Here is a 19,740-nt window from a genome sequence, read left to right on the forward strand (position 1 = left end):
TTCTCCTCCTACAATGAGGCTATATTTTAATATTTTAATGTTTAAATATTTTAATGTTGTATTTTAATTTTGTTTTTAAGTTGTAATCATTCAACTTGTTTTTATTATTGCTTGTAAGCCGCTCTGAGCCCGGCCTTGGCTGGGGAGGGCGGGGTATAAATAAAAAATTATTATTATTATTATTATTATTATTATTATTATTATTATTACTCATGTAAAAACACCAGACAGGCCCCACAAATAACCCCGAGATGCGTTTTAAATAAAAGGACACATTCTACTCGTAAAAACATGCTGATTCCCGGACCATCTGTGGGCCGGATTGAGAAGGCGATTGGGCCGGATCCAGCCCCCGGGCCTTAGTTTGCCTACCCATTACTTATACTTTTAATATTTATACGTGGTAGTAAGGAGTGCTCGGTGCTGCCCGGGAATTTTTAGAAAACCAAAAAAGAATATTGATTTTCAAATGAGTTGTGTAATTTGTGAATTTGAGCCTGCTACTCCAAAAATCAGGTGAAGTTACAACGCATTTTGGTACGCCATATTGATTCAAAATGGCGCCTGGAAACCAAACGTTGACAAAGAGTACCAAGTTTGGCAACAGCATCTTAGGAGGCAGCCAAACCTATGACAGAAAGCAGGCGCAGTCACACCATGGTCTTGTTTCCACCTGCCATATTGAATCAAAATGATGCCCTGCGTCCAAACATTGGCAAAGACTGCTACCCCCACCTTTGGGTATGTTTAGCGACAGTATTTCGAGTGACAGCTGAATCTACACCAAAAACGGGGGAAGCCATGCCAAAGTGACTTCTTGATTCAAAATGGCGGTCAAACATTGATGAAAAGCACGGCCTTCACCCTTGGGAACCTTCGAGTCAAGTTTGGCAACGATATCTCAAGAGGCTTCCAAACCTTTAGGGGACAAATGGACGGAAAACCACTTTCCAAAATATATAGCATATATATATATATAGCACATGGATTGATAATATGGACAGATTAGCTACATACAAATGAATTGCATGTCAACACAAATTACGAATAGATAAATATGAAGAAATCTGGAAGGAATATTTAAGCGATAAGGCGGAGAGTGGTGGGAAGTAGGGGGAGGAGAGGTGGGAAAATATTGTTAAAAAGGTGTAGTCATAGGTATATTAGCGTATTCAAATCTGAATTGTCAAATTGTGTTATTAGTGTTATTATGGTTTTTGTTGTATGTGTCTTTTGCAGTTGTTTGTATTGAAAAAATGATTTAGAGAGAGAGAGAGAAAGCTGATGGCGTACGTCGCTTTGAGATCTCGAGGGACCAGGGAGCAACATCAACAGAGTCATAACAGCCCTGAGGTTCAGGCACAATCTGAGTACCAAGAAGCAGATCACGAATGAGGAGAAATCCCAGCAGGATTGGGTCCTCTTCTGGAGGTGTGCTCACCTGGTAGAAGGTGTGGAAATTCCTCTCGCCCGGCTGCTGTTTGAGGATGCGAGACTGCAAAGGAAGGGAAGACTCAGAATGCATCTTTGAACTATGGGGTAACCAGCCTCATATAACCAATATGCTTTAGTTTAATTCAGGGGTCGGCAACCTAAGGCCCATGGGCCACAAGCAGCCCGCGGGGGTCGTTTTACCGGCCCCCAAACCGAGCCGCCCGCTCAGCGAGTCTCTGCACACTGCGCTCAACCAGCATGGCGCAGGGACTCGCTTTTGCAGCGCCAGAAATTGCATCTAAGGTCCCAAGTAAACATTCGTAAATGTACAAGGCAAACACATACATAAGTACATAAGCCATGTGTCTGAAATAGTACAGGAGAGCAATCCTGAAGATATTTTGACTCTCCAAAATTGACCTCAAATATGTCTCTGCAAGGAGGAAGGAAATGGGAAAGCCTCTCCATTGTCTTTTGCTTACCTTTCTAAAGAGCGTACTTGTGTAATAGGGTGGTGCTGTGGGTTAAATCATAGAGCCTAGGGCTTGCCGATCAGAAGGCCGGCGGTTCGAATCCCCGCGACAGGGTGAGCTCCCATTGCTCAGTCCCTGCTCCTGCTACCTAGCAGTTCGAAAGCACGTCAAAGTGCAAGTAGATAAATAGGTACCGCTCCGGCGGGAAGGTAAACGGCGTTTCCGTGCGCTGCTCTGGTTCGCCAGAAGCGGCTTAGTCCTGCTGGCCACATGACCCGGAAGCTGTATGCCGGATCCCTCGACCAATAAAGTGAGATGAGCACCGCAACCCCAGAGTCGGTTATGACTGGACCTAGCGGTCAGAGGTCCCTTTACCTTTACCTTTAGGGTGAGCCTGTGACCTGGATTCAGGAATTAAAGTATTTACCATCACAAAAGAATGGCCGGGCTGCCCAGGTAATGCAACTAGTGACCATTACCAGGTATCCTGGAGGACAGGATTTCTGCTCCTCCTGTGATGTAGGTATAGTATTTTGGGGGGTGGTCTCTGGCTACAGAGTGGGCAGTTTCAGAAGTCCATATAAGGGCTTACGCCCCATTGTTCTGGGTTCCTCCTGCGTGTGGTGAGTGGGGACCCTGTTGCAACAATTCCTTGAATAAAGATCAGGTTTACTAGCTGCTTTGCTTCTCAATATTCCCTGGTTGGCCTCTGTTATTTTCTCCTACTGATAGTGTGATAGGAATTTTGAGGTCTTAGATATATGTTAAATGTTCATAAGTGTGTACCAACCAAGCACGTATATAGATCACAGGAAGACCGACCTGAAACCATTTTGATTCCCAAACTGACCAAATGTTTTCTCTGTAAGATCGAAGGAAAATGGAAAAGCCTCCCCATTGTCTTTTCCTTCACAAATCCTGTCTTAAGGGCACATTTAACATATGAATAGGGTTAGTTACAGATAGGTAGCCGTGTTGGTCTGCCATGGTCAAAACAAAATAAAAAAATTCCTTCCAGTAGCACCTTAAAGACCAACTGAATAGGGTGTGAGCCTGTGACCTGGCTCAGGAACTAAGTATTTATCATTACAAAAGACTGGCCAGGTTCCCCACGGTACCCAATCAAGTAAGCACTAACAGGTAACTTGCCAGACAGGAGATAAACAACGCACTCAGATTTCTGCTGTAGATCGCCCTTTCTGTGATGTAGGTATTAAAGGGAGATGGGAAGGATTTCTTTCAATACTCTCTGTGCCTTGTATTTTGTACCTAAGAAAGATTGCTCTCAAATGCTGTCTGCAGTAAAAATTCCTGTGCTAATCTCACTTCTGCAAATTTACCAGACGATTAGCACATCGCCAGCTAAATTTGTCTGGCAGGTCAAAAGTCCATTTCTTAGCTTGCAAAAACATTTTAGCTGCTGTTTGCAGATTTAACCAGGCCCCTTCTTCCTGTCTTATGCTTACTAATGCAAAGATAAGAAAAGACACGTGTAAGCAAGAGGGGAGGGGGGAGTGCTTAGCTAGCAGAAAGGCACGTATAAGGAATGTTTAGCAAGCATTAAATGTGTTTAAGCAAGCAATATAGATGTGCCATATAAGGGAATAAGTTGAACATTTGCCAGCTGATTGGGCAAATCTGGAAAGGGTATGGGAGGGGGGAAGAGTGTTCAGAAAAGTATAAGAAAGTCTGCTGAAGTGTTTTGCTTTACAGCCAGTCTTTCAGGAGAGATCCTGCTGGTTGTCACTCTGCGCAGATTGCAATAAACTCTTTTCTCCAAAGAAGAAGTTGCTTTCCTGGTACTTTTGTTCCCTCCATGGTCCAGGGGATGGCGAGGCTAATGGATCCCTAGGTAAATAAGGCTTCATTTCTTTGGGGGCTCGTCCGGGATCAGCCTCCTCCCCAATACGGACCGGAGGGCCAGGCTCGACCTCGGTGAACAGCTCGGATCGGTGGTGCAGGCTCCAAGCGCGCACCCTGCCAATTCGTGGGGGGAACCAGCCACACCGCTCCGGAGTGGAGACACAGGTCGAGGGAGAAAAGAGAACTGGCCAGGAGGGGTCCGCAGCGGAAAAGGTAAGCCCGACGGAAAGGGCAGCCCGAGGGAAAGGGCGAGGCCTGATCAGCCTCACCTGGCCGTGGCAAATAAAGTGCCACCAGGAAAAGGGAACTGGCTGTGGTAGAAGTGTGCCAGTAAGGTTAAATAAAAGGGAAACAAAGGGGACTGGTTGTGCAGGAGAATGCCGCCAGCAAAATAAGGGGACTGGTTGTGCAGGAGAGTGCCGCCAGCAGAAGTTGGGAACAGAAGAGGGAGGGATATATATATATATATATTGTGATTTTTTGATGTGTTCTGTGTGGTGTGTGTGTACCAGGTATTATGTTATGTTTTAATGGTTGGATTTTGTTGAGGTTTTAGTTATTGTTATACTGTCTTGTGTTTGGTTTGGTGTGCGAATTAGATTGGCCCACCCAATCTAATTGGGCCAAGCGATTGAGTGTGTGAGAGAATTTTTACTGTGAACAGAAGCAGGAGGGGAAATTATATTGATGTGATTTGTATGTAGTATGTTGCATGTCAGATACTCCGGTGATTGAATTGTCGAGTGTGGGCCGGGGTATTAGTGCCCCTTGGCCGAGCGAGTGCAGGGTTGTGCATTTCTTGGCAGCGCGAGCTCGATCAAGTCACAACCTGAAGTGTGTGTAGTGTGAAAGAATTTATAACCCAGTTAGGAGCGGAGTATCTGGAAAAAAAAAAAAAAAAAAAAGGGGGTCTGGGGCAAGCCAATGTAGTCCCCTGGAATGCTTTTTAAACAACTGGAAAGCAGCCACGAAAAATTATGACTGGGGAATTAAATTAAGAAAGCAGAGAATGAAGACATTATGTGAAGTTAATTGGCCTTCGGAAGGGAGCTTTGATTTGCAGCTAATCGGCCCATTATATCAGAACATCTTGAATGTCCACCCAGATCAGATCCCTTATATTTCTACTTGGAAAACCAATGTAAAGATGTTGAAAAGAAACCCCCCCCCCCCGGCTGAAGTCATGCTGCCAAGAAGCCTCAGGCAGCTGAATCTGCTCAGTCAGGAAGACAGGAGGACAGCCCCCAGTCCTCCAGGATTCAGAGAGGGAAGAAGATAAAGTTTTAATGCCCCCACCGCCTTATGCCCCGGCAACAGCCCTGGCACCACCCCCGCCACAGGGAGCAGATGCCCCAGCCCCAATCCCGTGGACAATGCATTGTTAGATCTGGGCAAAGATGAAGAAAGGGAAGAAAGAGAAGAGGATGATGAGGATGAGGCATTTGTAGGAAGATTGGTTAAATTGACAAGTGATGGAAAGACATGGACAGAGGAACAGGCAGAACGTTTGAGAAAGTATGTGGAACCTTATGAGAAGTGAACGTCAGTCCCCATTTGTTAAGAACAGCAGGATATATAGGGGAACAGAGAAGAAAGTGGCAGAAAGAGTGGGGAAGGCAGTGAAGAGAGTGACCCTCCATAGGGCACATGAAGCACAGGAAAAGGGCGCGGCCAGAGTGATGCCTCTACGTAGAGTATATGACCCTCCGGCCCCCACGGGACCTGATGGGGTGGTGCCCAATGGAACTTATACAGTTCAACATGCCCCCTTCTCTAGTGCAGAAGTTTGTAATTGGAGGAACCAAAACCCTTCATTTGAAGAAAACCCTGCCAAAATCATTAAGCTGTTTGAGGGAATTTTTTTTAAAAAAAACCTACAACCCCACTTTTATGATGTGCAATATTTGATGGATACCCTGCTAACTACAGAGGAGGCTAGGCGAATTTATGCTGAAGCCCGAGCACACATGAGAGCGCAGGAGGCAGGAGATCAAGCTGTTGCAGCAGGATATCCTGAAAATATACGAATTGGGATTATCAGACCATTGATGGGCAAAATACCCTCACCACTTATCGCCAGAATGTCTTAAATGGCATGAGGAGGGCAGCCAGAAAACCCACCAATTTTGTGAAGGCCAGAAAAATAGTGCAAGGGACAGAGGAGGCCCCTGGAGCCTACTTAAAGAGGCTGAAGGAAGCCTACCGTCAGTATACCCCTGTGGACCCAGATAAGGCTGCCAATGTCCCTATCATAAAAACTGCCTTTGTAGCCCAGGCAGCGCCCGATATTCGCCGAAAAATCCAGATGGGCCACACCCTGAAATGGATGTTAGAAATAGCCCAAACCACTTATAATCAGAGGGAGGAAGAGGCCCAGAAGAAAAAGGAGAAGTTGATGGCCCTGAGGACGGGAGGTCCACCGTTAGGAGAAACCGCCCGGGGAGGAGGGCGCGGCCGCTTAGGAAAGAATCAGCATGCCATCTGCCGAGAGGCACCTATTTCCTCTCCCAGGCTAAAATGAGGAAATGTCAGATGCTATTATTACATCCGCGTTTGAAATTCCAAGTCACCACAGCCCCCAACCCAGCTACCCCATTACCGGTAGGAGTAGGTGAGGAGCCCACGCATGACTGCATTGAAGTAATGGATGAGGTGTACTCTAGCAGGCCTGACCTTAAAGATGAAGCAGACCCCAGTGGCCATCATGGTTTATGGATGGAAGCAGCTTCATTGAGGCTGGACATCGGAAGGCAGGTTATGCAGTGGTAGCCCTGGAAGACCAGGTGATCAAGGCAAAGCCACTCCCACCTGGAATATCAGCACAACTGGTAGAAATAACAGCGCTCACCAGAACCCTAAACCTGGCAAAGGGGCAGAAGCTGATAATGGACCAGCCTTTGTTCATTTAATGTTGCAGGAATTAGCTAAGGCACTACAAATCAACTGAAAGTTGCATACAGCATACAGACCCCAGAATCGGCTATCCAAGCTGACACAGGAAACTGGGTCTAATTGGGTGACAATGTTACCTCTGGCATTACTCAGGGTCCGCAATCTCCCATTAAATTGTGTTTGGGAGACCGGTCCCATATGTCAGAATGTTGTCCCCACATGCTGGTCAGGATATGCAATTGAATAATTATGTCCAGACATTCTTCCGAGTTTTCTTTTGTCTCAACAGGTGGACCCAGGCTCACAACCCCTGTGTATTGGCTGAATCAGTTCGAGCCAGGTGATGAAGTGTGGGTAAAAGATTGGGCACGGACGCAGCTACAATCGTGCTGGAAGGGACCTTATACCGTCCTGCTCTCCACACCCACAGCCGTGAAAGTTGCCGGCATCACCCCTTGGGTCCACCACACCAGAGTGACCACTACAGATTGGACTGTGCAACTAAATCCCGATTAACCCCTTCGGCTGACCATCTCCAGACCCTCCACTGACGACCGCTCTGCTGATATCACACCGGAAGCTGATATCTCTACGCACAGCTGAAGAATTGGATGGGAGGGGCGCCCGCGGGCAGCGTCCCCAACGTGAAAACCCGTGCTAGGGACTGATCCAGGAAGTCCACCAGGACATTTAATACTTTCATAAGGACTTTTCTTTTCTTTTTTTGTGTGTGTTATCTGCTCTATGCCCCACAGCCCTGACCCCACTGAGCCATATCGCCCTTACTGGCCTGCTGGCCTCTGCTACGAATGGTTCGTCTTGCCGGTGGTAAGAGATGGCGTGCTCTTTGGCTACTGGAAACTGGGGTTTGATGAGGTTGCCGTATTAAAACACCCCACTGCCCCGTTGTGGCTCCTCTCCCACACCACTGTCCAGCACGCGTGGGTAGTGCTCATACGGGAAGTTGCAGAAGCGGTCGAATTCTATCAAGTTCTGGACCGCTCTTGCTGTTGTGGGAGGGTAGTTAACTGTTATCTGGGGGGTAGAGCACTGTACCAACCTCATCTGATAGACCAGGTCCTACTCTTGATCCAGGCGCTAGATGGGACGGAACCTATCTTAATGCAAGTGTTGCAGGGGTGGGAGCCTTAACCAGGTGTGCATTGAAATTGCTGAACAAGTGCCAGTAAGAGTTGCCACCCCAGGATTTCAGCTTCCATATGCTCTGGTCAGTAGGGAGGCAGCACGAGAGTTCAATCCACCCAACAGGGTTAGTAGGAAAGTTGACCCACATAGTGGGAGCATCAGCTCACCGGTGGGCTCTCATCCTTGAGGCTCAACAGGTAATCGAGCACGAATATCAGTCGGCTCTTCAACAATGAGCACACCCCCTGAATATTGCTGGGAGGAACCATGGAGTGATTGGGGATGGTGGATGGAAGTTATTTCAACTGCCCTTGCCACATGGATGTGTCTCTTTTTCTGCTGGCATGAGCGTCATAGGCTCTGCGGGAGACGACGGCCCGATCCTTCTATCCCCTTGATGATCCTCCTAGTGTTCCTCGTTCTCCTAGTTGCAGGAGACAAGGAGGGTGCTGCACCTGGTGAACATGGTCAGATGGGAACTAGATTATTGAGTAAAATATCACGAGGAGAAAATTATCATAAGATGTGGAAAGACAATATTTATATCAAGGATATGTTCAAGTTCACCACAATGTTAAATCTTTCCAATTGTTGGCTGTGTATGCACATACCACCTTATGCTAAAAGGCCAGGTTTGATGCTACATGGAATTCCCATTGATGATATCTTCAATATAGAAAACAGAAAAAACCCTGAAGAAGCTCAGTGGCCGCCCGTAAAATTGGCCCTGTCCGAGCCAGCTTTTATTTGTTTAAAATTTTCTGAAGGGTCAACCCCACGAGGGATTTACCCTGATTGCTTACATGTATTGAATTTTGTATTTGATAGGGCCTGCTCTGCCTTCGTTAATTATGGAAATACCTCCCGGTGTTATCAATCCGATACTAGCGCCAAGTTAATGACTGATATGCACCACCTCCACAAAAGCTCTATTTCCAATTCCTCTGTTCAGACCCTATTAAATTTTACCCAGGAGCTATGGCACGTAAGCCTTCTGTTTTCACAAGCTTTCAAGTGGTCGGAGCAACACCAAAACATCAGTCGCCTTCTTCCGGAAGAGCTCTGGCTAATTTGTGGCGATGCAGCATTTAAATCCGTTCCCCGAGATCTTACTGGAGTTTGTACCCTAGGAGTGGTGGTTCCCCTTTTATATAAAATAGGAGAGTTACCAACATCTCTCAGACTGCGTAACCGCAGGGCAGTGAACGCACCTATTAACCACTATGTTGGGACCCAGATATCGCGGGCCCTACTACCCTCCTTAGGGGCAGCCATGAATTATAAAGATCTTCATTTGCTCGCCAATTGGACAGAAGGACTATTTAATGATACCATTAAGGCATTAAAGGACCTCAACCAAGAAGTGTCTGCTATGAGGGAGGTCGTTTTGCAAAATCGTTATGCTTTAGATGTAATGTTGGCCTCGAAGGGAGGAGTTTGTGCGTTAATTCATTCTCATTGCTGCATGTTTATCCCAGATAATAATGTCAGCATTTCGGCCACCATTGACCACATGGAAACAATGATAGCTGAAAACCCGCTAAAAATTACAGAAGGTGATCCATGGAATTGGTTATATTCTTGGCTGCCCGATGGTGGTTGGATCAGGAATATTATGGTATTTATAGCAGGGCCACTTATAATCCTTTTGCTTCTCTGCTTTTGTATTCCCTGCTTGATGCAATGCTTGCAGAATATGATGGGAAAAATGATGTCTCGCATGATGGGACCTCGCGTGATTGCTGTAATGAGAGAATATAGACCCTTACCCCAGAACGAATCTAAGTAATAGATTGTTCAAAAGAAGAGGAGGGAGTAAAGGGAGATGGGAAGGATTTCTTTCAATACTCTCTGTGCCTTGTATTTTGTACCTAAGAAAGATTGCTCTCAAATGCTGTCTGCAGTAAAAATTCCTGTGCTAATCTCACTTCTGCAAATTTACCAGACGATTAGCACATCGCCAGCTAAATTTGTCTGGCAGGTCAAAAGTCCATTTCTTAGCTTGCAAAAACATTTTAGCTGCTGTTTGCAGATTTAACCAGGCCCCTTCTTCCTGTCTTATGCTTACTAATGCAAAGATAAGAAAAGACACGTGTAAGCAAGAGGGGAGGGGGGAGTGCTTAGCTAGCAGAAAGGCACGTATAAGGAATGTTTAGCAAGCATTAAATGTGTTTAAGCAAGCAATATAGATGTGCCATATAAGGGAATAAGTTGAACATTTGCCAGCTGATTGGGCAAATCTGGAAAGGGTATGGGAGGGGGGAAGAGTGTTCAGAAAAGTATAAGAAAGTCTGCTGAAGTGTTTTGCTTTACAGCCAGTCTTTCAGGAGAGATCCTGCTGGTTGTCACTCTGCGCAGATTGCAATAAACTCTTTTCTCCAAAGAAGAAGTTGCTTTCCTGGTACTTTTGTTCCCTCCATGGTCCAGGGGATGGCGAGGCTAATGGATCCCTAGGTAAATAAGGCTTCATTTCGATGTGTCTGGGGGGTGGTCTCGAGCTACACCCCTTCTGTGATGTATGTATGATGTTTCTGGGGGGTGGTCTTGAACTCCAGGGCGGGCAACTTAAAATGTCTACATAAGGATGGACACACCTGGGTTCTGAGTCCTCTTCCTCTCCTGCGTGTGAAGGGAGCACCCTGTTGCAACAGATCAATAAAGATCAGGCTTACTAGCCACTTTGCTTCTCAATTTTCTCTGTTTTTTCTCTGTTATTTTCTCCTACCAATAGGGAACCCACTTAAGGACTCTATATGGGCTCTTGGGTACCCCATAAGGAAAAAGGAGCAGGTTTTTTTTCCCTTATAGCACAGTGATTCATTTGGGCCACCCCACCTTCACCCACACCCAGTACCTTCTCCAGGAGGTAGTTGTTGATGTGGCCCCCTGTGGGGTCCCCTTTGAAGTCAAAATTGATGTCCATGTATTTGCCAAACCGGCTGGAGTTGTCGTTGCGGTTGGTTTTGGCGTTGCCAAAAGCTTCCAGGACACAGTTGGACTTTAGCAGGACGTTCTTCACCCTGAAGGAAAGCAGAGAGGAAGGAAGACAGAGAGGGAAGAATTAGGGCCAGGGGTGTGTGGCAATTGCTGGGCTGGTCTCCGAGTGGAGAGACCCAGGTTAAAATCCTAAACTCAGCCCTGCAAAATTTGCTGGATGTGGAGGGACTTTTCAGGGCAACACACTGCAGGCTTGTGGGACTTATTTTGGGTTCACCCCACCCCGAATCCTGAACATTGCTATAAAAAATTCTTAGGCTACTAAACCACACCAACATCACAGGTGTATAAAATCATAGAATCATAGAATCACAGAATCATAGAGTTGGAAGAGACCACAAGGGCCATCGAGTCCAACCCCCTGCCAAGCAGGAAACACCATCAGAGCACTCCTGACATATGGTTGTCAAACCTCTGCTTAAAGACCTCCAAAGAAGGAGACTCCACCACACTCCTTGGCAGCAAATTCCACTGTCCAACAGCTCTTACTGTCAGGAAGTTCTTCCTAATGTTTAGGTGGAATCTTCTTTCTTGTAGTTTGGAACCATTGCTCCGTGTCCGCTTCTCTGGAGCAGCAGAAAACAACCTTTCTCCCTCCTCTATGTGACATCCTTTTATATATTTGAACATGGCTATCATATCACCCCTTAACCTCCTCTTCTCCAGGCTAAACATGCCCAGCTCCCTTAGCCGTTCCTCATAAGGCATCGTTTCCAGGCCTTTGACCATTTTGGTTGCCCTCCTCTGGACACGTTCCAGTTTGTCAGTGTCCTTCTTGAACTGTGGTGTCAGCAGTCATCACAGATAATTAAAGGTACAGCTACATTTCTCTGCTATTGCAGCACAAACAAAGACATTAATCTGAGTTCATATATAACATCCAAGATCAAATTCAGTATTGTTGCAGCAATTTATGTACAGGTTTTGGGGGGGTTTGCCCCTCCAGCAGATATCATGCACACGCAGCCCACTACCAAAACCAGCACAATCGCTTTTGTAACTTCTGTGATTTGTCCCCACAAAACACTTCATCACAGTTTCTTCCTATCTATTCAAAAGGCCTTTGCTGCACGATACCAAATGTAAGAATTCACTGATATGAATTCACTGATCTATGTACTGGCTCACTGGGAAAACTTCAGAAATTCCTATAGACATGTGAGCTCAGCTACTCAGCAGCCCCTCTGCCTGAGTGATAATTCCTGGCCTCCTGATACCTGAGTGCCAGACAGGTAGCCATTCCAGAAATATCAAACCCAGATGAAGACAAAAGGGTGTGATGAACTTGGCTGGGAAACAGGGAAATGTAAATATCACTTTTGTTACACTTGATGGGTGTTTGGTGGAGGGCAAGGAGAACCCTGGGGCAGGGTCCAGGATGCTCAGATTACTGCCACCAGACCTCCCCTTTCATGATGTAACCATGATGTATGAGTGATGTAGTAACATGGTGTGTGTAACATGGGGGTTGTTGTTGTTGTTTAGTCGTGTCTGACTCTTCGTGACCCCCTGGACCAGAGCACGCCAGGCATTCCTGTCTTCCACTGCCTCCCGCAGTTTGGTCAAACTCATGCTGGTGGCTTCGAGAACACTGTCCCACCATCTCGTCCTCTGCCGTCCCCTTCTCCTTGTGCCCTCCATCTTTCCCAACACCAGGGTCTTTTCCAGGGAGTCTTCTCTTCTCATGAGGTGGCCAAAGTCTTGGAGCCTCAGCTTCAGGATCTGTCTTTCCAGTGAGCACTCAGGGCTGATTTCCTTCAGAATGGACAGGTTTGATCTTCTTGCAGTCCATGGGACTCTCAAGAGTCTCCTCCAGCACCAGAATTCAAAAGCATCCATTCTTCGGCGATCAGCCTTCTTGATGGTCCAGCTCTCACTTCCATACATCACTAAACATGGGGATTAGCAGCTAATAAAAGTTTGGGGGCTCTTTTTTTCGGGGCTTCCATCTTGTTCCACCTTGTGGTAGGTGGGAGTCCTGTCGCGACAGTCTTCAGTAAAGACCGGAGCTGTTTTGCTCTGGTATTCCTGGCTAGTGTCCTTGTTTTTTTGTCTAAGGGAGCCCTCAGATTTCTCCATTAACGCAGGTACTTGGGGATAGACTGCTTTCGGGTGTGGAAGTTTCACATTATCGTTAGGAGCTGTTGCTATGGCTAGGAGCCAAAAAAACACCCCACACCCTTGACTACAATTTCAGGAAGAGCACCCACAAAGTTGTTTACCTTTCCACCTCTGCCCTCTGGGTGGGGTTTGTGATGGCCGCAATATACTGCATAATATACTTGCTCGCCTCTGTCTTTCCAGCACCGCTTTCCCCTATAAAGAAGAACAAGACGTTTGGGAATGTAGAGAAATTTTAAAAAATTGGGAAATGATATACAATGAGTTGAAGAAAATGTTTAAAATGACATTTGTAAAAAAACAACAACAACTAGAAGCATTTTTGTTAGAGATTGTAGGACAAGACCTGCCAAGGAAAATAAAGAACTTATTTATGTATGCTACAACAGCAGCAAGAGTCTTGATAGCACAAGGATGGAAGAATGAGGAAATCCCACCGAAAGAACAGTAGCAAGAAAAATGGATGAACTATGCAGAGTGGCTAAATTGACACACAAACTACGTGACAAGGACAACTGTGACTTTAAAGAAGAATGGGGACCTTTCTACAAAGTACTGAAAGAAACAACAAAATGAACTGTGTACTCCTTGGCAGGTTTTGAATAAACATACACAAATTTATTGAGGGTTAATATAGCAGATAGATAATACTGTACAAGGATGTATACAATTTTACAATATGCAGAGAATAACATGAGTTGAGAAATCAGAGAGAGAAGCTGAGGGAGGTCTTGTGGGGAGGGTTTGTTGGGGAGGGGGAATAATGAAATTGTTATGTTGAAATTGTTAATATTTTTTTAAAAAAAGCATAGAGAACAGACAAAGAGACAAACAACTTTCAAAATATAAAAGAAGAAGAAGTAGAACAAGACGTTGAGGAAAGCGGTGGAGCTGGTGGATGCTTCCTCCATCAATAGGGAGAAGGACTGGTCCCCCTTCAGACTGCAGGGTGGCGATGTGATGGTTTTGTTATTGTTATGAGAATTGTAAGGTCGCCCTAAGGTATAAAATAATTGTTCATAAATTTACCAGGCAAACACATATATGGATATATAAGCCACACGTCGGAAAACAGTACAGTGGTGCCTCGCAAGACGAAATTAATTCGTTCTGCGAGTTGTTTCGTCTTGCAATTTTTTCGTCTTGCGGAGCGCGGATTCCCTGGGTATTAACGGTTGTAAGAAAAAGGAAACAAACTCGCAAGATGTTTTTGTCTTGTGAAGCAAGCCAAGCCCATAGGGGAAATCGTCTTGCGAAGCAATTCAAAAAACGAAAAACCCTTTCGTCTTGCGCGTTTTTCGTCTTACGAGGCATTCGTCTTGCGAGGTACCACTGTACAGGAAAACAGTCCTAAAGCCATTTTGACTCTTTCAGTGACCTCAAATATTCCTCTGCAGTTTGGATGGAAATGGGAAAAGCCTCCCCATTGTCTCTGTGCTCACAAATCCTGCCTTAAGGGTACATTTGGGTATGAATAGGGTGAGCCTGTGACCTGGACTCAGGAATTAAGTATTTATCATCATAAAAGAATGGTCAGGCTGTCCAGGTAAACCCATCAACAGGTTTCCTGCTGGACAGACCACCCCTTCTGTGATGTATGTATGATGTATTTGGGGGTGGTCTTGAGCTAGGAAAAGGTAAAGGGACCCCTGACCACTAAGTCCAGTCGCAAACGACTCTGGGGTTGCGGCGCTCATCTTGCTTTACTGGCCGAGGGAGCCAGCGTACAACTTCCGGGTCATGTGGCCAGCATGACTAAGCCGCTTCTGGCAAACCAGAGCAGCGCACGGAAACGCCGTTTACCTTCCCGCCGGAGCGGTACCTATTTATCTACTTGCACTTTGACCTAGCAAAGTGGCTAGTAAGCCTGATCTTTATTCAAGGAATTGTTGCAACAGGGTCCCCACTCACCACACGCAGGAGGAACCCAGAACAATGGGGCGTAAGCCCTTATATGGACTTCTGAAACTGCCCACTCTGTAGCCAGAGACCACCCCCCAAAATACTATACCTACATCACAGGAGGAGGCAATCTCCAGCAGAAATCCTGTCCTCCAGGATACCTGGTAATGGTCACTGGTTGCATTACCTGGGCAGCCCGGCCATTCTTTTGTGATGGTAAATACTTTAATTCCTGAATCCAGGTCACAGGCTCACCCTAAAGGTAAAGGTAAAGGGACCCCTGACCGCTAGGTCCAGTCATAACCGACTCTGGGGTTGTGGCGCTCATCTCGCTATATTGGTCGAGGGAGCCGGCATACAGCTCCCGGGTCATGTGGCCAGCAGGACTAAGCCGCTTCTGACGAACCAGAGCAGCGCACGGAAACGCCGTTTACCTTCCCGCCGGAGCGGTACCTATTTATCTACTTGCACTTTGACCTGATTTCGAACTGCTAGGTGGGCAGGAGCAGGGACCGAGCAACGGGAGCTCACCCCGTCGCGGGGGTTCGAACTGCCGACCTTCCGATCAGCAAGTCCTAGGCTCAGTGGGCTTGAGCTACAGGGTGGCAATTTCAAAAATCTATATAAGGGCTTGCACACCTTTGTTCTGGGTTCCTCCTCCCTTCTGTGTGTGTGTGGGGGGTGTGAACACCCTGTTGCAACAGTTTAATGAAGAACCTGCTTTGCTTCTCAATATTCTCTGGTTGGCCTCTGTTATTTTCTCCTACCGACAGAGAACCTACATAAGGACTCTATACGGGCTCTTGGGTACCCCATAAGGGAAGAGGAGCAGTTTTATAACAGTTTATACAGCGGAACCCACAAACAGGATTCAAGCACCAAGAACCCTCTCCCCTGCCATACCTGAGATTACAATACAGGTGTCCTTTGCCCGGCGCTTCATGGCCTTGTAAGCCGCGTCGGCCACCGCGAAGAGGTGCGGCGGTCTCTCGTAGAGCTCCCGGCCACGATACTGCTCAATGACATCTTTCCCGTAAAGCGCCGTTTGCTTGTAGGGGTTCACGGAGACCACCACCTCGCCGATGTACGTGTAGATCCTCCCTTTCTCAAACCTTGGAGAGGCCAGAGGAGCAGAGTTAGGATGGCATGCCTGATTATCATCTTCCAGAGCAACTACTCTCTTCCCAACTTAAAAATGGAAAGCGTAATGCTGGTGGTCAACAAAAGAGGTTTTGTGATGGCCTGGGACTGGGGCTCGGACTCGGAACCAGAGGAGTCCCAGTCTGCACCAGATCCTTTGCCTCGGGCATCATCTGAACCAAGTCTGGGCCTTGATCCTGAAGAGCCCCAGTCTGCGCAGGTTCCCCTGCGACAAACACCAGCTGGGCCAAGTCAGGGGCCTCATCCTGCCCTGGCTCCAGATGCGGGGATGACCTCGTTGCCTCCAGCTGGGCCATCATTTACAGCTGCTCCACTGCCGGTTGGGTCAGGAGAGGCTGAGACAGCCTCTGGTCTAGTAACCCACCAATATCTCCCATATTTTCCCCTGCATAAGACACCCCCATGTATAAGACGACCCCTATTTTTTGAGCCCAAAATTAAGAAATAATTAATTGCAACATTCTGTGTATAAGACGACCCCCAATTTTAAACTTTAAAAAAAAAATTTGGGGGGGAAATATAGTCTTATACACAGAAAAATACAGTATGGTGGTACTTCGGGTTAAATACTTAATTCATTCCGGAGGTCCGTTCTTAACCTGAAACTGTTCTTAACCTGAAGCACCACTTTAGCTAACGGGGCCTCCCGCTGCTATTGTGCCGCCAGAGCACAATTTCTGTTCTCATCCTGAAGCAAAGTTCTTAACCTGAAGCAATATTTCTGGGTTAGCAGAGTCTGTAACCTGAAGCGTATGTAACCCGAGGTACCACTGTATTTCTCTTTTATCTTATATTTGGGAAATGTACATCCAGTTTTTTCCCCTTTAAATTTTTTTGGGGCCCCCAAGACAGTAGAGCCCTAAGCTATAGCTTGTTTAGCTTATATGTTATAATATGTTATAAGCTTGTTTAGCTTATATGCCGTGCCCCCATAGAGTGCCAAACCCGCTATAATTCTGCAAACTGAATTTGCAAGAATGCGACTGAGTCCCACCTGTCAAAGAGTGACAGTCCGGAAGTGGCCACTCTTTGCCTTTCCTCTGTCTGCCCCCAACACGGCGCCACCTACAATGGGTCCCTTTGCCCTGTCTCTGCCCGCTGGGCGCCCCTGGGCACTAGCTACCTGCAGGGGCTACAGAAACAAAATTCTGCTCCCCTGTCTGTCAAGGGCGAGAGTCTGCTCTGAAGTTGAGAAACCAGCGCCTTCCTGTAAACAGAGGAAGAACAGCAGCTTGCAGGAAACTCCCAGGGTGCGTCAAACCGAGAAGAGGAAGGGGGACTAACCACAGAGGCCAGGTTGGAGGACGGAAGATGGGCAGAGCCCTCTTCGCCTCAGCCGCCTCCTACAATTCAAGGCACTGATGCCCCGCTTTAGAGCGACGGCCCTTCTCCGGCGTACGCAACCGTTGTGCAATAAAAACAAGGACGCAAGCTGCGACAGCCAGGCTCAGATGTGCTAATGTGGCCAACATGTGCGTCCCACAGCTGTGTGAGCCAGGCAGCAAGAAAATAAGGACATAAGAACACAAGGAGAATAACACCAGTGCAGATAGGAAGAATGTATAAAACTGCTTCAAATATATGCTGGAAATGGAAGGAAAAAGAAGGGACTTTTTACCCTATGTGGTGGGACTGTAGTAAGATTTTTTTAAAAATGGGAAATGATAAACAATGAGTTGAAGAAAATGTTCCAATTGACATTTGTAAAAAAAAGCCTGAAGCATTTTGGTGAGGGATTGTAGGAAAAGACCTGCCAAGGAAACGGAAAAACATTTTTATGTATGCGACAACGGCGGCAAGAGTCTTGATAGCACAAGGATGGAAGAACGAGGAAATCCTGACCAAAGAACTGTGGCAAGAGAAACTGATGGGCTATGTGGAATTGGCAAAGTTGACACATAAACCATGTGATAAGGACAACTGTGACTTTAAAGAAGAATGGGGACCTTTCACAAAGTACTTATAGAAACAACAAAATGAACTGGACTCCTTGGCAGGTTTTGAATAAACACTCACAAACTTTTTATTGGTAACATATAAATAGATGATAGATAGATAGATAGATAGATAGATAGATAGATGGATAGATAGAAAGATAGATAGATAGATAGATATAGATGATAGATAAATTAAGGATCTTTACAATTTTATAGCATGCAGAGAATAACGTGCTGAGAAATCAGACAGAGGAGCTGAGGGAAGTCTGGGGTGGGAGAGGGGAAAATGGGGGGAATGAGGATAAATTGTTATTTTGAAACTCCTAATTTTTTTTTTTTTTAAGAACATAAGAAGAATCAGCGGTATCAGGCCAGTGCCCCATCTAGTCCCATTCTCACAGTGGCCAACCAGATATCATGGGAAACCCGGAAGCAGCATTTGAATGCAAGAGAACTCGCCCATCGTGCGATTTCCAGAAACTCATATTCAGAAGCTTTGTTGCCTCCAACTGCAAGCCCCTCCAAGCGTCCCTATTTTCCAGGGACAGTCCCGGATTTACAGATGCTGCCCCGGATTCTGATTTTATCCAGGAATGCCCCGCTTTTCCTTAGGATGTCCCCATTTTCATTGGAGAAATGTTGGGCAGTTATGTGACCCCCGAGCCAAGGAGCTGAGGAAGTATATGACCTTTAGAAAACATCTGAAGGCAGCCCTGTATATGGATGTTTTTAAATGTTTCGTTACGTTTTTATATCTGTTGGAAGCCGCCCAGAGTGGCTAGGGCCACTTTAAATCGCCATAGCTTCCCCTAAAGAAGTCTGAGAGTTGCAGTTTGCTAGTTAAAACTCTGGTTTTCCCAGTAGTGATGTATGGAAGTGAGAGCTGGACCATAAAGAAGGCTGATGGCCGAAGAATTGATGCTTTTGAATTCTGGTGCTGGAGGAGACTCTTGAGAGTCCCATGGACTGCAAGAAGATCAAACCTCTCCATTCTGAAGGAAATCAGCCCTGAGTGCTCCCTGGAAGGACAGATCCTGAAGCTGAGGCTCCAAGACTTTGGCCACCTCAGGAGAAGAGAAGACTCCCTGGAAAAGACCCTGATGTTGGGAAAGATGGAGGGCACAAGGAGAAGGGGATGACAGAGGACAAGATGGTTGGACAGTGTTCTCGAAGCTGCCAGCATGAGTTTGACCAAACTGCGGGAGGCAGTGGAAGACAGGAGGGCCTGGCGTGCTCTGGTCCAGGGGGTCACGAAGAGTCGGACACGACTAAATGACTAAGGATGCTGAGAGCACAGTCTCCTATTGCCACGAAAACGCCGGAACCTTCACGCAAACCCTTAAGCCATCACGGCTTCTCACTTTGTCACGCAAAGTCCTGAATTCCCAACTGCAAAGCCTTTGCTTCCACCCACTCAAAAAAACCAACCACCCTCCAATCTTCCTCTGCCTTTTCATCCATCGCTCCTTCCGTCTCCTGGCCAGGGAAGCAGAGAAGCAGCAAACTGCTTTGAGTTCTCATTTGCCCAAGCTGCTCAGCAACATTGCGAGCGACAGAGAGGGTCTGCTTTGCGTCCAAACCTCTTTGGTTCCTACCCAGTTTCTTTGTGTTTCTGCCTCGCTTTTTGTTTCCAGTTTCGTTTGGGAACCTGAAATCACCACCACCACCTGTGTGTGTGTATGTAACGGGCATTCTTTCTTTGGCTCCCAAAATGCACCCTTAACCTTTGGAACTCACTGCCACAAGATGTGGCAACAGCCACTGGCTCAGGTGACTTGGAAAGAACATGAGACTACTACTTCTACTTCTACTAC

At 46.6% G+C, this 19,740-nt stretch overlaps 1 protein-coding gene and 1 long non-coding RNA gene across 3 annotated transcripts in view; one reads left to right on the forward strand and one right to left on the reverse strand.

Annotated features, from left to right (window-relative positions):
* Positions 1–19,740, reverse strand: part of LOC309325891 (unconventional myosin-Ig-like) — a 95,745-nt gene that overhangs the window by 73,513 nt on the left and 2,492 nt on the right. Inside the window, exons 1-5 of one of the 2 annotated variants that reach the window (XM_081834228.1) lie at positions 16,984–17,187; positions 15,732–15,940; positions 13,028–13,121; positions 10,663–10,828; positions 1,442–1,495 (exon numbers count right to left, since the gene is read on the reverse strand). In XM_081834228.1, coding sequence (XP_081690354.1) covers positions 1,442–1,495; positions 10,663–10,828; positions 13,028–13,121; positions 15,732–15,771 — 354 coding nt within the window. In that variant the 5' untranslated portion in view covers positions 15,772–15,940; positions 16,984–17,187. Of the gene's footprint in view, positions 1–1,441; positions 1,496–10,662; positions 10,829–13,027; positions 13,122–15,731; positions 15,941–16,983; positions 17,188–19,740 lie in introns of those variants that run through there. The other variant, XM_081834227.1, reaches the window with a different exon arrangement.
* LOC309326124 overlaps positions 1–19,740 on the forward strand; it is a 154,040-nt gene that overhangs the window by 64,864 nt on the left and 69,436 nt on the right. The window lies entirely within an intron of this gene.

This window comes from Podarcis erhardii (genome assembly GCF_964252035.2).
Source record: "Podarcis erhardii genome assembly, chromosome: 12".
Classification (NCBI taxonomy): domain Eukaryota; kingdom Metazoa; phylum Chordata; class Lepidosauria; order Squamata; family Lacertidae; genus Podarcis; species Podarcis erhardii.